The following is a 15,930-nucleotide window of genomic DNA, read 5'->3' on the forward strand; positions in this document are numbered from 1 at the left end:
CAATATACTAATTCAGTCACACTGTTCTACAACTTCTTAGTGCCACCTTGTGGAACCACAGCACCTCATTCTTTACTCACAGAAGGGCTGCTGTGTGGTGCCCCTTCCTCTGCTGCCACACAGCTACAAGAATGAAACTTTAAATTCCCTGCTGACACCTGCTACTCTACCCCTGCTAAACTGATCCAAATTGGATAGAATAGACGACTTATTATGTAATTCTTTCATTCTTTACCCCGTTTAGACATAATCTTTGGTGGGCCTCAAGTATCACAGGAGTACAAGCACAGTTTTGTATGCTCACAGTAACTTTATGTTGGACTATTACATAATGACGAGGAGACAGTGTCCTCTGTACTGCACAGTCTCCTCAAGCAAAATGAAGTTCTTGATCTCAAAGTTCTCTAGGTATGGGTATAAATCAGCTCTGTTTTATTAGCTTGTATAACATATTGCTTAAGAACAGCAGTAAGAAAGAGAAAGGCTGTACTCCCAAAAACACCAGCAGGACTTCACATTGATGTGCTTGAATTTCATGTTTGAGAGTCAATTTGCCTATGTCAACCCTGCCAAAAAGTGGGCTTTGGTCCAGCCTTTAGAGCAACTCTGTCAGCAGAGCCCACAACCATGCACAGAAGTCAAGCCATTGCTCCTTCCCTCTTCCCCAATCTTTGCTGCCACAGGAGCAGTCTCAGCACTTTGGGAGTGTGCCAGCTGGCAGAGGCCAAAAACTTCCCAGATTTAACCCAGTAAAACCTATAAATTATTGAATAATTGTAGATATAACTCAAAGGCTATGGACACAGTGGTTGCTTTCCCACCAGAAGGGCTGCTCTTTATCACCCCACCCTACCTCAGAAATCCCTGTACAGCACTCAGTTGCATCAGGTGATTTTCCAGCTCCTCATCCTCCCTCCCAAATTCAGGTAAAGAACATACTGGCATCTTGTCAACAATTCATCTGTTGAATGTTTTACTTCGACTACCCATGTTCTATTTACTCAGTTGATCTATTTGCTTCTTTGGGGATATTTTCCCTGTTGAAATGAAAAACAATTAAATCCCTCCTTTCCCTAAGCTGCTTCTCCTTGACACTCATCATTTAGCATTCTCCGAAGAAAACAATTTTTTTTTTCTGAGAATTTCTTGTAAATTTGGTGGCCCATATCAGGAACCAGACAAGGGAGTTGACAAAGTAATTCCCACTGTACTCTGGATTAAAAGCATTTTAGACATTTCTTTGATAGTCAAAACAACATTTGGAGGCAGCTGAGCAGCTGGAAAGGACTGGATTAATTAGAGAGATATTTACAGTTCATATTGTGACACTAAGCCCTCTTTTCTTTTTTTTCATTGTCCTTATAAATCCCAGGGAAGAAGTATTACAAATATCATCCAAGCATTTAAAGGAATATTTCAATATGTCATTTCAAGTACTAATTTTAATCACGTACTCTGCCTTCTTCTTTCCCACACAAATAATCTTGTATAGTTGCTTTCTCAATTTTTTTCTCCCATTTACTCCAGTTCTTGTGAAGCATGGAAAAGTGACTGAATCCTAACAGTTGCAAGTGCCAGACAGTTGAGTATCAGAAGAGGGAAAAGGGTAGGTTGGAAAAGGAAGGACCCTCAGAAGCCCTCATTTCCAGCAGAATCCATTTACAAGAAGTCTCCCTGTCTGGAATTATAAATTACACAAATTTCATGTCTAGTTGTGTAATTGGCTGACTCTCACAGGAACATGAAAATTCTAAACAAAAATGTTTCAGGGAGCTTTAGAAAGGGTATGCCACCCAAACAGGTGAGGGGACTTTGTTCATGCTCACAGACTGTTTCTTGAAGACTGGGAACAGAATGATATCTTAGAAGTGGAAGACTAAGGGATGAAAATGCTGCAAGTTTTCCTTTTGCTTCAATGCTTTCCTTTTCTAGGTGGAAAAAAACCTAACAGCTACTGTGTGCTGTGCTGATGGGAAGTCAGCAGTGGCAGGCAGGGCTGTGCTGAGGGCAGCCTGACCTTGGTGCCACTCCTGCCACAGGCAGGCAGTGCTGATGCTGCCTGTCAGCAGCTGGCAAGTGCCCGAGCAGGGCTGAAAGAGCAGGGCTGAAAGAGCAGGGCTTCTGTGCACTCATGGAATAGAGAATGTCCTTCACAGCCCATCATTAATTCAAGCAGTTCATGCCCACTCGTTGCACTTCTTGCCAAACTGCACCTGAAATCTCAGGACTGTCTATGAGAAGCACTGCACGTGTACAGAGAGCTGCCACCTATAACGTGTGCTGTTAATGATAAACATAAATTTAATCATGTCACAGATCACTCATATGCTGAAAGATACACATTTTCATTTATTTTCTAATCAGTTAAATAAACTACATTTTCAGAAAGAAAATACAAGTGATTTTCTCCTTCAAACCACAGGTAAAACAACCTTGAGGGATAGGGTGTGTACAGCCTTGGTGTATGGAACAGTTTGTACCAGAATGTTCTTAACAAATTTAGATCGAAATTTTGCATTCCTAATGGATGAAAGAGAAGAGCAGAGAAAATTTACTTTAATAAATCATACTTTATGTGACAAGGTATAAGCCATTTCTCAGTCTATAATATGATATAAATGAATTTTAATAATTTCTGACAAAGTCTTATTTTTGGAAAAAGAAATTAGGAAAAAAGAGGTGTTCAGCCCTAATTATAAATATGCTTCTTCCAGAGAAATTTATTATACACAAAACATTGCATTAGAGGGCTTGTCTTTGTTTTTGGTTTTCAAATGAAATAGCATATACAGAATAAGTTTGCAACTAAAAGCATTGAGGTTATTTTTTTTCATGTCTACACGTAGGATTGAGAATACAGTATTGTCAAGACTATAAAATTCAAAGTGATAGCTTAAAACACTGATTTGCAAATAAACCAAATTCTTCCCTGTAAAAAAAATTCCACATCAATAAATTCAGAATTATTAAAAAAAAAAAGTACATTTGCAGCTGGCACTCCAGGTTCTGTGGTCATTATGCTTTAGATGTTTTCGCTTGCACGTGATTTATGACGAGATTATGAAGGACAGAATTCCCATCTAAGCCTCAGTAAACACTGAATACATTACTTGGAATTTCATACAAGGCTAACATGCATATGAGTTCAACTGAAATTACTGACTTCAAATTCAAGTTGAATACAGAAACAGAGGAATGGAGATACATAATAGGATAAGAATTCAAAGACTGCATATAGTAACTGATTATCTTCTGAAAAATAATAAAAAAATATTTTTAAAGTTTTCTTTTCTCTATTTTTTAGGACTAAGATCTACAAAAATGTAAAAACCTCAAAATAATTAGAAGCTCATACCTCCCCAACCATGCAAGTACAAGATTGCAAAGTCAGCTTCTTATTCTTCTATTAAAGACAACCTATTCTGCATATTAAATTCTATCCTGTACTGTGCAAAAGATTTGAGAATGTAACTGTGACTTCCTGGAGATATGACAGAGCAGATTTTAGCTTTTTCTTTGAGACTAATCAGGATTCTGAATCCGAGTCACTTTCTAAGTAAAGACTGGAGTATTTTCTGTTTACATATTCATTTCCTACTTGTAAGATGACTTTTTTCCTTGCTTTTTTTTAAAAAAAAATAAAGGGTGTATTTATATATATATACATTTTTTTTCCCTCCAAAATGCTTTAGAAAATGACCTTCTAAGTGATATTTAGTAATTCTTACTCTGGATAAGACTTCTCAAACACAGCACTTCTCATGTGCTGATGATCTCTCCTAAAAAGCAACCCCTTCTTACAACATCTGCATCAATCTTTAATACCCTACACTGAAGTTACAACAAGGTTTCTACTTGCCTGGGTGAAATGTACAGTTCACCTACACTTGCACTCTAATTCTCATTTCACATTCCTTTCTTCTGTTATGCTCCTTGCATATATAAGCACATACTTCTTGCTATCCAAATGAACTGTAGCTTTATTTCCTGAAATTTTTATTTCCTTCTTAACCTGTCATCTGCTTAGGCTGCTGCATGCATTCAACTTCTGCCACCATCTGCTTGTTTCAGTTGTTCCCATATTCTCTTGCCCCCTAAAGATATTCCTATTCTGTACTTTCCCTCTTGGAGCCCAGAAAAAACTTTTCTTTCTGTCCACTTCTTCCACCTGTGCATTGGCAAACCTTTCCATCTACTAACAGACAAATCCTCAACACCAGCCTATGAGGTGGCCTAAGCAGCATTTAGAAACTAAGATTTCTATCAAGTTTTAGAGTCACTAAATATTAGTTAATTATTTAAAAAATATTATTCAGTTGTGCTACCTCAGTTACATTGCATATTCAAGTGGAAAAATTCTGCAGTTTCTTCCCAGAAAGTTGCATTTTTAAACCAATGTTTTAAAGTTAGCCTTTGGAAAGCTCTAGACTCAGTGATCATATAAATGTCAGAATCGTGTAATAATGGGCAATTTTACATAAAAGTATCTCTTAATATTCATAATCATACTCATATTTTTTCCTTTCATCCTTTTTGTCCTCTCTATCTGCAGAAAACAATTCTTAACTTTTGAATTTTCTTCACTCTTTGTATTTTTAAATAAGGGGAAATGTGAGCCTCTCTTATATGGCCCTTACAGTAAAGCAACTTAAATCTTCTCTGTCTCTGTTCTCTGTAACTGACTCATCACAGTCAGTTTTTACCTATTGCACTTCCCCTAATAAATGCCAGAAGCATAGAAAAATTATTTATAACTGTAAATATATAAGTTCATGCAGGTAAAACTTGTAATGTGAGACACAATTACTGAATATCTTGTAGCAGGTTAGGAAAATTTCTTATTCTAGAAGATGCCAAGAATAGTCAAATTATTTTTGAATTTTAAGGCAGAATTATCTGTAAATCTAGGAGAAAGAAAATACTTTGAGTGAAAGATTGAGAAGTGATTTTTATTACAAGGAAAGGAAGATTTCATATAGTAAAAAAAGGGTAAGGGACAGACTCAAGCATACGCAGAGAATTAGCTAGCTGAGTGAGTAGTGTACGAAGATAATCTAAAGAATGAAGGATTAAAGGAAAAATGGCAATTCAGGAAGAAGAAAACATTAGGTATACAAGAAGAAACAGCTTAATGTAATATAGGATTAAAACGACATGGAAAATCAAGCACAGATACTGAGACTGAAGATGAACTCTTAAAAAACCCCCAACAAATAAAAAAAACCCAAGAAAACATGCAACCAAAAATCTCCAAACATCTAGGGAAAAAATATTCAGAATAAAGCAAAACCCACTTATGGTTCAATAATATAACACAGTTCCAAAATGATAAATTATGCTCTATGATATATTTACCCAAGTGCTGACATGCATTAAAAAAAAATATATATAGAAAATGCTCTGTTCTCTTGATACTTAAGTTTCTTAAGTTTCTCTCACTGTTCAAGAGTGACAATGTGCCTTTATACACGAAAGGGGTGTAAAGAATAAAGAGTGAATATTGAATGAATTTAAGATACACATTTGATGAATCTGAAAGAAATTAGCTTGTTTAATTGAAAAGACAAAAACTGGATAGCAAACTCAGATGAAAGTTTCAACATAGAAATTGTTTCATAAAATGGAAGGGATATTACTATGATAAGAATTACTTGTTCTCATTAAAGAATTTAAAATAAAAATAAAAAAGAAACCCTAAACCCTCTAAGCTCACTTTGTCTTAAGGAAATTTCGGAAAGCTTTGTAAACAGGTAGCTGTTGAAAGAGAAGAATGTAAATACCTAAGGAAGCTGTGGAACTGGATACTTTAAAGAAGAAGTTAGATAAACATCATTAGACATGGGCTAGATAGTAAAAGGCTCATTGCAGAAAGTCGCAGCCCTCCAATTCCTGAATTACAGAAGATGATCATCAAATCACAAGGCATTTCACAGCAATTGTAAATTCACAGGAATGAATTCACAGTTAATACTTGGGGAGGCTGAGACAGGATGGACCCTCTGATGTCTAGCCTCAAGCAGCTATGCCATATGCAGCATTTTGTTTGTATAAATAAGCAAAATGCAGTCTGACTCCCTTGCATTTGTCCCAAAACAAACATAATGTGCTTTCTATATTAACTGATATTCTATCCTTGTTGCCTTGATTAATCATTTTATGCCATCTGCAGCATCAACCTCAATGTGATGCACTGAATCAATTGCTATTACTAGTGTTTGGAATTGAAGATCAACAAAAATAGAAGTATCAAATAGCCTCCTCCATGCCAAATTTGAAGGAAACAAGCTGCCAGTTGGGTTTTATGTAACAGATACACATGACTTTAATAAAACCGATAAGGTTACTTTTCAACAGAGCTATATTAAAACTTTGATTAGTCTTCTGCAGTTCTCAACACCTCCACTGGATTCTTATCTTGGATGGGAGATAAAAATGCCACGTGGCAACCCAGAATCATGCTCATAATGAAACAGCAGCATAAAGAGAAACTCACATCAGCAAAGACATGTGTGTGCTGACACATGCATGAAAAGGTTCTGCAAGCAGATCTTCCTAAAAGAACCCCCCTCAGCCCTGCTGCACTTTCTGCTGCACCTCTTTTAAGTCTGCAGTGACCTCACCCAGGTGTCCACACACAGAACAGCACAGGGGATGTGATGGCTGAATGGAAAAGTGAACAAAGCAGAAAAAAATATAGTGGATATTACTTCCTTATTAAGTCTCCCAGAAAGGCTTGGTGATATTTGGTGTTGTCTAAAGATAAAGGGGTGAGTGAGAGATAGGATAGGAAAGAAGGGCAGACTGTTGTAATCCAAGAACATTGCCAGGGCATGGACACATGGTAGCCAAAAAAGTTAGCTGAGAAGATGATTGTTGAAATAATAGTGTATAGATATTTTTGAAAGAGTATCACTGAACTCAGATTCCTAGTGGGGGAAACAGAGCTCCACTACCATCAGATAATTGTCGTTCAAAATCAAAGTTTATGGGTAAAAAATGTGTGTCTAATATGTACTGAAATGTGCACTAAAAAGAAAATGTGTACTGAAAAAGAAAAGAAAACCCACCAACCTCCCCCCCCCCACCAAACTCTTATTGCATGGATTTATTGACTCAAGACTTACCTAGCTTAGTACTGTGCAGCTTGACTATTACTGAAACATATTTGGGTAATGAGTGTTAAAGGAGGGAGATTGCTGATATGGTATATTTAAATTCATTATTGTAATGGAATTAATTTATGTTAGGAATTCAGAAACTGGGACAGTAGGTATATTGCAAGCCCTTAATTAATAACTGCAGCTAAGAGGTAAAAAAAAAAAAAGTAATTTGCCTTTAGAATAAGATGCTTCTTCTGTGAATACTCTAATAACAGTTTCCACTTTTTACTTTGACAGAAAAAGTAATGGATTATGGAATTTTTAAGTACTGACCCAAGTTTCACCCAGAATATTTTAGGTTTACCATTTGTGCATATCATGGAACATACAATAAACTAAAATTAACAGCTGGAAGGTGACACATTCTTAAGGCAGCAGTGATTATGAAAAGGGCTGGGGAGCCAGTTTAAGCAGCTAACTAAAGCTTTGTTCAACTGTTAATTTAATTACTTTGTGTTATATCCTGTGTCACAAGTCTACCACACATTCAGAAATGCAAAACCTGTTGGGATGCACTCTGACAGCTGTTCAGCTCTATTCAAAGCTGACACTAGTGTTGTGAAAGATGCTATTTCAATTTTAAGCTCTGTAAAGTGACCATAAAAAGTTACATTTGGTCACCCTGATGAGAATTCCATGTGGAATACCCAAGGTGGAAATGTCATGGGCTGTTTTGATGGTTCTTTGTAGTCAGGACCAACACTCATCTAGAACAAAACATACACCACTGCCTAAATTAACATAGTTTTGATTTTGGTTTTATTGACCTGCAGTTATGCACTAACAGATTGAAACCAAAAAAGAAAATGGTTCCCTCCACCGGTAAACAGCAGGAGGCTTGTTTTTTTTTTTTAAATGAAAGTTTTACAAGTTCTTTCTCATAAATATTTCATTTTATCACTCTATTGACATGCTGAATATGTCCCATTTGGAAGAACTCAGTGGCAGCTGTAAGCTTCCCAGTGGAGTTCCATCAAGCTGGAGCTTTCTCCCATAGGATCTCTATCACTGTAGCAATTCTGTGCCCATTACATACAGATATTCTAAATGGAACTGCGTTGTTGGAAAACTTCTCTTCACATTATTTCCACTCAAATTATAGTGTCAGAAAAGTCTACAAAAATTAGGTTGTATTAATTACAGTAGATAATTCTGTGAGAATAAGACATAAGACCCAGTTTATAGTTCTGCTCCTACCTAAGGGGTCAGACTAATCCTGCATCTGTGTGTCAGGTCAGTTCATCCAACCCACACAAACTTCTGCCATTCTACAAAACTTCCAACAACTAAAAGTGCATGAGGTATGTTTAAGGTCTTTTCCTACTCACATAAGTTGAGCAATCTTTCCAAATACAGATTCCAAGGGGAAAATTTGCCCCGAAGATCTGTGGTTTTCTATTTTCAACCTGAATTCAAAATTCGCACGATAAACGCCTACGGGGCACACATTTCAATTAAATTTATATTGCTATCTTCAGTGAAGCCATCTGTAGGAGGAGTGCAAATAAAATGAAATTTAGCACCCTCATTCCTGAAGTTTAGAGCATGTGTGGTATTTTACACATTTAATGTGAGTGCCCCAAATGTCACCATAAAGGTAAACATGCCAGTTTTTAAATATCAGGCTCAGCATGTAGTTGCAATATGTGATAATAAAATCTGGCTTTATAAAGGGGAAAAGGCATGGAAAGGTGAAACAACTGTGATTTTCCTCGTCAAACAGATAAAATGTTCCTCCCCAAATCTGTGTTACATAAGTTTTATAATAATCCTCCTATTCGTACTGTAAATTATTTATGCAGAACTATTTTAAATATATCTGTATGCTATTTAAAACAGATTAAAACGTCAAAATTACAGGGACTATTTTTCAGGCTCTAGATTCTAGGCTGCTCTTTTAGTAGTTTTCAAGTGTTTATTGCATTATCTCAATTAATTTGAAGGTTACACCAAGGACACTGCAAACAATTGTACTAAATCATGTTATTTGATGGGCTGACACTGAAGCTTCTTTCATGGCATGGATTTACAAATTAACTGACATAAAAATGAAAATACTTCTAGAGCTGAAGCAATTTTACAACAGGAAGATGGAAACAAGGATTAATAGATTTGAATAAGTGGTCTTTTGAAAGTACAAGAAAAAGAAAGTATAACTCAGTGGTTCCTAGGTGACTGACTGTGACATAAGACAATAAAGATTCATCTTTTATATGCTTTATGCAAAACACAAAGACAAGTGGTCAAATAAATGCAGAGCAGGAAAGACGATACATATGCTGATACATATTTATACCATGAACTGACTCTAATGTAAAACACTGAAAACTTTTTAACACCTTATATTGCATAGTTCCTCTAAAAATGATAAATATCAACATAGTCCAAAATTCTCTAAATATTTATGAACTAAATTAAAAATTAAGTGCAATAAAGACAATGGAAACTATACCCACGTATCTTTAAAATCTCATAATTTAATATAAGAAAGCAGTCTACTCTGCAATCTAAGAAGGTAACACAATATCTGTGATTATGACTTAGAAAGATTAAAAGTGTATGTGTATTTTTAATGTTCGAATGTGTCTACCAGCTAAGCTATTCTCTACTGATAATGAACTAACATTAAGTTACAAACAGAGACAACAACAAAAGAACTCATGTCATTATTCTGGAATCAAGTGCAGCCTTACTAGCGAGAGCATTATCACAAGCATACTTTGTATCAAAGTCTTATTTTTAAAAATATTAGAATGTTATGAAACATGTTGGGAGATTTCATTGTGACTCCTCAAAAATAATTTACTGGTCCAGTCTCATTAGATGTTCTCCCACCATAAATTTCCTTTCAACACTACAAGGATTGTTACTGATTTAAAGCAATAAGGGGAAAGCAAATAGTTCTTCAAATTACATTTGCATAAACTTGGTACTGCAATTCCAGTGTCACCTTGGAGAAAACCAGAAAGGACTGATATCCAGTGCTTCATTAGACAAAATACAAGTGTCTACTAAGATTTGAACTTGTAGATGCATAGACCATAAACAAGTGTAGAAAATGTGCCTGGCACTGCATCAGCAATGCATTAAATTATGTATGATACTATACTGACACACAGTGACCATTATTACCATTATACATTTCCTTTATACAATAAAACCTCCAAACTTTCCTTCACAGGACGTAACAAGAAAGTGATTGTGTATAGTATTTAATATACAACAGTATAGATAAAACCCTTAGCAGTGAAATTTACAGCATTAAATGATGCAGTAAAATAACCATTTAAAATTAGTAAATCCTATATTTCATTTAATATACTTGACAGAATAATCAACCATCATAATGTGATTAAGATCACAAATCTCCAAATCTGTTTTGTTGTTTGGACTGAATATTTTACTACACTTTCCTCCTAACACAGCAAACTAAATGTAAAAAATAGTAAGAAATTAATCATACACCTTCCCTTTATGGATGTATTTCCTATAGCTGATGGCAGTTGTAATGTGATAAAAGCTACCACATCCAAATTTGAAGAGGAATCTCTGCATAGATTTTCAGAGTACAGCCACATGTAGGGCTAGGACTTCCATTCCCTCTCCTAACTGCCAGTTTAAAAAGTACTTTCAACTCAGACACAAACATTAACTAAACCCCACCATATCATTCTATGTGAAGCAGTACTGCAAGGCAGCCACAAAATAATTATTCAAGGTCAGTGATTGAATCACTGGTCAAGATAGAAACTGAGCACTGCGTTTCCATCTCTATTTTTGAAAGGATTAATTCAAACAAATGAGGATTTCCAACAAAATACTTCCACTGCTTCATGCATAGAGGTCCATGGCAACTGCTGAAGTTCCTTCATGACTCATATTCTAACTTTTAGCTGCTTTATAGAAAACAAAACAAAAAACAACTCCCAAAACCCCACAGATGTAGGCACATCCTCAGGCATTAGAAAAAATAAATGCTTAGTTGTAGTGTGAATCCAGCTCATATGCCATTTCTATTTAGAATGTGATTAATGTTCTAATAATAATAAATAATAGTTTGCACTGAAATTTATTAGGAAATAATTTTAAAAGCTGCTATATTTCATGTGCACACTCCTGCATTTTTAAATCTTTATATGCAAAAGCCAGACCAGAAATTTGATTAGATTCGGAAATTAAACCAAAAACCAGCACAGCTAATAATCCAATTTAATCCAAACAACAGAACTCATTCAGGGATTCTCATGTCAAACCCATAATTCTGCTTGAACCACAGATCAAATTTCATCAGCAGAAAGCCATCCCATTTCTTGCTAAGGCATTCAAAGGTATAATTAGCCTCACTGGGAAAAATGTGGGTTTGTTCCAGCCCAAATCTATTAAAATTCAGTTTCTAACCTTGAGTTCTCATTTTGCCTTTGCCTGGCAAACAATAAAAGCAGATAGAAGATATTTGCAGTGAGGAGATAGAGATACATATATATATCCTATCATTTAACTACCTGTTTCTGCTGGATAATTTAGGAGTTACACTAATGCAAGAAAAGAGTGAATAGAAAGTTGAGTTCTTTATGGCTTACAGTATATGTCTGCATGACGTGAGACAAATGAGTCATAAAGTGTAAGACAGTAAATATATTTCATGATTTTTCAAATAAATATTATAGATTGAAAAAGCTTTAAGTGTTCCAAAGATCAATAGTAACAAGGTTTTTTTTAGAATACTTTATGCATACACCAAATTCTTTTTCACTTTCATATTTAAATGTTTCTCTTATGTTGTTGTATTTCATACAGTAAAATCTTTCATATATAACTTACTTTTTTGTCTTCATTATATTTGTGGAAAATTTCTTGTGCTCTTTCTTCACCACCATCTGTAAACAGCATAATAATCTTATTGCAGTTAGCTCTGGAGACACTGTGCTGTAGGAGATACAAACAGAAGAGTTTTTACATTTCAGACTATAAGGAATAACAGCTGTTATATCTGGTGGCTTTTATAGCTACACTTACTACTTTAACATGGTAACGTCAAAACATAAAAAATGTTTTAGAATTTCATTCAATACTCCCTTCTGAAAGAAAAATAAAATAAAATCAACCAAACCTTCTTTTCTGTTCCATGATACTTAATTATGAGTCACTTCAGATCTGGCCCAGCAGGGTGGAATAGGGATTTGGTAGCTCCTTTCACCTCCACAAACACGAGGGGAGCTCTTTAGCTCACACTCATCTCACCAACCCCACTGTGGTCCTCCACAGACGTCCTGCATGAGACTTGCACAGTGAGGATCTCTGAATATTTTTACTCCTCTCTTTTCTCATTCCTGCCTTTTCCCCCCTTATCATTACTCTTCTTGTGGAAATTGGGGAACAATGGACCTGTAATGAATTACTGAATATGCTTTTTCTTCTGTTGGACTCCTACTCACAAAAACTTTCCAGCTCCCTGGCTGCTTGAATAAAAACTCGGTTAATTTAAGCATCCTTTAGGATATCCACTTAAGAAGCTTTGAAATATTTTTGTCATATTTCCTTAAAATGAGCTTCATCTTCCAAATCTTTAATTCTTTCATGTTGTTTTTAAATTATTAATACTCTCAAGCGAATAGCTTATCTTTAGATACGTATTTTAGAATAAGGTTTACCTAATATATTGTAGCCAAGATATGGCCACCTAGATTATTAAAATCTCTCCATCACCTACTTTTCCAATTATGTTGCATCCCAGAGCTGAAAAATTGAGCATGTTCCATTATTTTTGGAGAGCAAGCCTGAAACAGAATTAAGAAGCCCTTCTGACTCCTAATTCATCAAAGTAACTAGTAAAGCCCCTGAGAAAAATGCAGTGTTTTTCAAAGAAATAAAAACATTGTTTCACAGCTAGATCAACAGAAGTGAGCATGAATTTTGGCTCCTCTTCTTGTATTTTCTAAAAGTGAAGAATTTAGTCTAAGCAAATTGCTTATCACTTTTGCAGCCATTTTTTGCCTTTTGTGTTGCATACAAATGGTCCCAGCCAGACACACCTTGGTACTTCTGAGTACTTGGATGTGACAGAGTAAAACACTTAGAGATCCTGTGAAAAAAAATTCAACTTCTCCTTCCACAAGCTTGAATTTTGCTGTATGAATTTACTGTAGAGTCAGGAAGATAAATAGGACAACTGTCCTTACAAAGCCCCCAGTTGCCCCCTCTTTACTCAGAGTCACTGTCCCCAGCCTGGTCAGGTGTGATGAGCCCACTCCCCTCTGACACTTTTCATTCTACTCACTGGTATAATTCTTCAATATTCGGGGAAGAATTAATTATTTTCTTACCATTGCTAATTTCAAATTTAATAATTTGGGAAAAAAAAAAAAAAAAGGAAAAAAAGAAAAAAAAAAAAAGAAATCAAGCCTGAAGATTTAAGCCTGAAGATTCCCTTACATGTAACAACATATAAAACCTGCCTGAAATCAATACCTTCTCTCCAACCTCATCAGCACACTGTGTTTCAGTTGGAATTAAATTATTTATGACCATTTTTCGCTTGTGAAATATAACTTGCAAGATACTGCTTTGGGCTGCAATTCTCTCGATATTAAAAAAGTAATAAAGTAGGGTTGGATGCCTCATAAATAAAAAAAATTCACCTACATTTACAGTGATTTAATATATAGACCAAAATAAGATTAGAGGGACAAGGAAGGGGACCAAAATTCTCTCATATTATGGAACTTTTCTGAGGATTTTGAAAGAAACACTACTATGGAAAATGGGACCTTGAGCAAGGCTTTGCTTTTACTAAGACAGGACTTTTCTGTGGCTTACTTAGCATATGCTTACACAGTATCAGAAAAAAACAGTTTTATCTCCTCATACTTACAGAATGACATTTCTTTACACTACATTGTTTAGACACCAAAGTCACGTGACAAAAAAAGCCAAGATTTTAGCCTCCAAACATTATTGGAAACCTGGACATGAATAAACTCAAATCATATGATATTACCCCATCCCTGGAACTGTGTAAGGCCAGGCTGGATTGAGTTCTGAGCACCCTGGTCTAGTGAAAGGTGCCCCTGCCCAGGGCAGGGGTGTTGGAAGCAGATGATCTTTAAGGAATTTAAAACACATCTTTGTCTCCCCACACTCCTTTGGTCATAAATGGAGAGATACTGGCTCAGGGAGTGAATCCATAACAGATTGTGAAAAGCTGATGTTGTAATTTCATCATTTTCCTGAACAGTTTGCCTTAGCAGTCCAATGGGCCCCAGCTCAGTGGGAAGGTGCTGTCTATACAGGAGCTTCCCAGGACAAGAAACAGCTTCTTACCTTAAATCACAAAAGAATACAAGTGGAATTGGGATATGTATTAATTTTTAACTCTCTCATCTATTTGATACATGTCTTATCTTCTTCTTTCAAACAGGCAAGCAAGACATGATCCATTGTATACTGCGTGTAAAATTGATTTTGTTTTATACAAGTTACACATCTTTAAAATTAATTCTTTAAGTGGCAGGTTACAATTAGATCTTGTGACATGACACTTTAGGAATGCATTTTTCACTATTTTTTCTTTAAGAAACCATAGATATTATAGTATGAGGGGAAAAAAACCGTCCTGAACTGCTGAAGATGAAGTAATATGATTTTCAAAAAAATAGCAAGTTAATGTAACAAGAAATAATGGGGAAATGCTGAATTAAAAATATAAAATCCAGATTATTGCTAATCACATGAATTAGTACATTGGAAAACTTAAGTGAGTCTTTCCATTCAGGAACAAATCAGACAGTAATTTTTTCATGGCACCAAACATTACTTTGGTATACTGGAAAACTGTTTGAAATAATTGTCATCCATAAACTGTACCCACAAAATTATTTTGAAAATTTGAGCAATACTGCATTTATATGGACCTTAAAGCAATTGGACTATTTGAATTCATAAATATACAGCTGGAAACTATCCCAAAGCCTCCTTTTTATTATTCATTTAAGCCTGTATTATACCACCATATTATATTGTCTTTTCACCAGAGTCTTGGGCTAAACCCATCACCAGCCCTTTACTCTTCCTGCTAAATGGATTTGCCAATAATTGGAGAGAATGAACATATATATAGAGCCTTGTGCAGTCCATAATGTCCAGCCATAACTTCTAGTCTTGCAGAGATCACACTTCAGCCTCTAGCTACAAAAGAGACAGTCCCACTTTAACACTGATCTCCAGTTATTTTTAAAGTAATACTTTAGTGCCGCAAAAAAGTCCAGTTTGAGGCTTCTGCTGTGTTCAACTTTTCTTAATGTTGCCTGTACATAAAGTATGTACCTGGTGCTGCACCAGATGTAATCCAGAACTGTAAGCCAATATTAATGTTATGAGGAACATATTTAGCAAAATTTCTTGTCTTCCTGGTTCCCTCTGCATAAGATGTCACCAGGTGCAGAAAAGGAGAAAATGCCAGCCAGCCTGGTCCAAAATGTCCAACAGATTTCAAAATATTGTTTGTGGTTTTATATAACCATCAACAGAGGACACCTACTCTTTTCCCCACCACACTCCTCTGCTAATCTGAATAGTAGTATACTGAGAAAATTCCCATGAAAACATTGCATTTTCCTTTCCTCTATCAAAATTTAACAAGGTAATGACTTTTTACATCAGATCTAGCCTTAAACTGCATATACAATTTCAGGGAAGTGTTCTGAATTTCAGAAAAAAAACAAACAAACAAAAACAAAAATCCAAAACAAACAAAAAAACCCAAACCAAAACA

General features: G+C 35.4%; 1 protein-coding gene across 4 annotated transcripts in view; it reads right to left on the reverse strand.

The window, feature by feature from the left end:
- Nucleotides 1–15,930, reverse strand: part of CACNA2D1 (calcium voltage-gated channel auxiliary subunit alpha2delta 1) — a 354,960-nt gene that overhangs the window by 62,959 nt on the left and 276,071 nt on the right. For all 4 annotated transcript variants that reach the window (XM_088165884.1, XM_088165883.1, XM_088165882.1 and 1 more), the window contains exon 12: nucleotides 11,982–12,086. In XM_088165884.1, coding sequence (XP_088022010.1) covers nucleotides 11,982–12,086 — 105 coding nt within the window. The remainder of the gene's footprint in view (nucleotides 1–11,981; nucleotides 12,087–15,930) is intronic.

The sequence above is a fragment of the Sturnus vulgaris genome, chromosome 5, assembly GCF_052056855.1.
Source record: "Sturnus vulgaris isolate bStuVul1 chromosome 5, bStuVul1.hap1, whole genome shotgun sequence".
NCBI lineage: Eukaryota > Metazoa > Chordata > Aves > Passeriformes > Sturnidae > Sturnus > Sturnus vulgaris.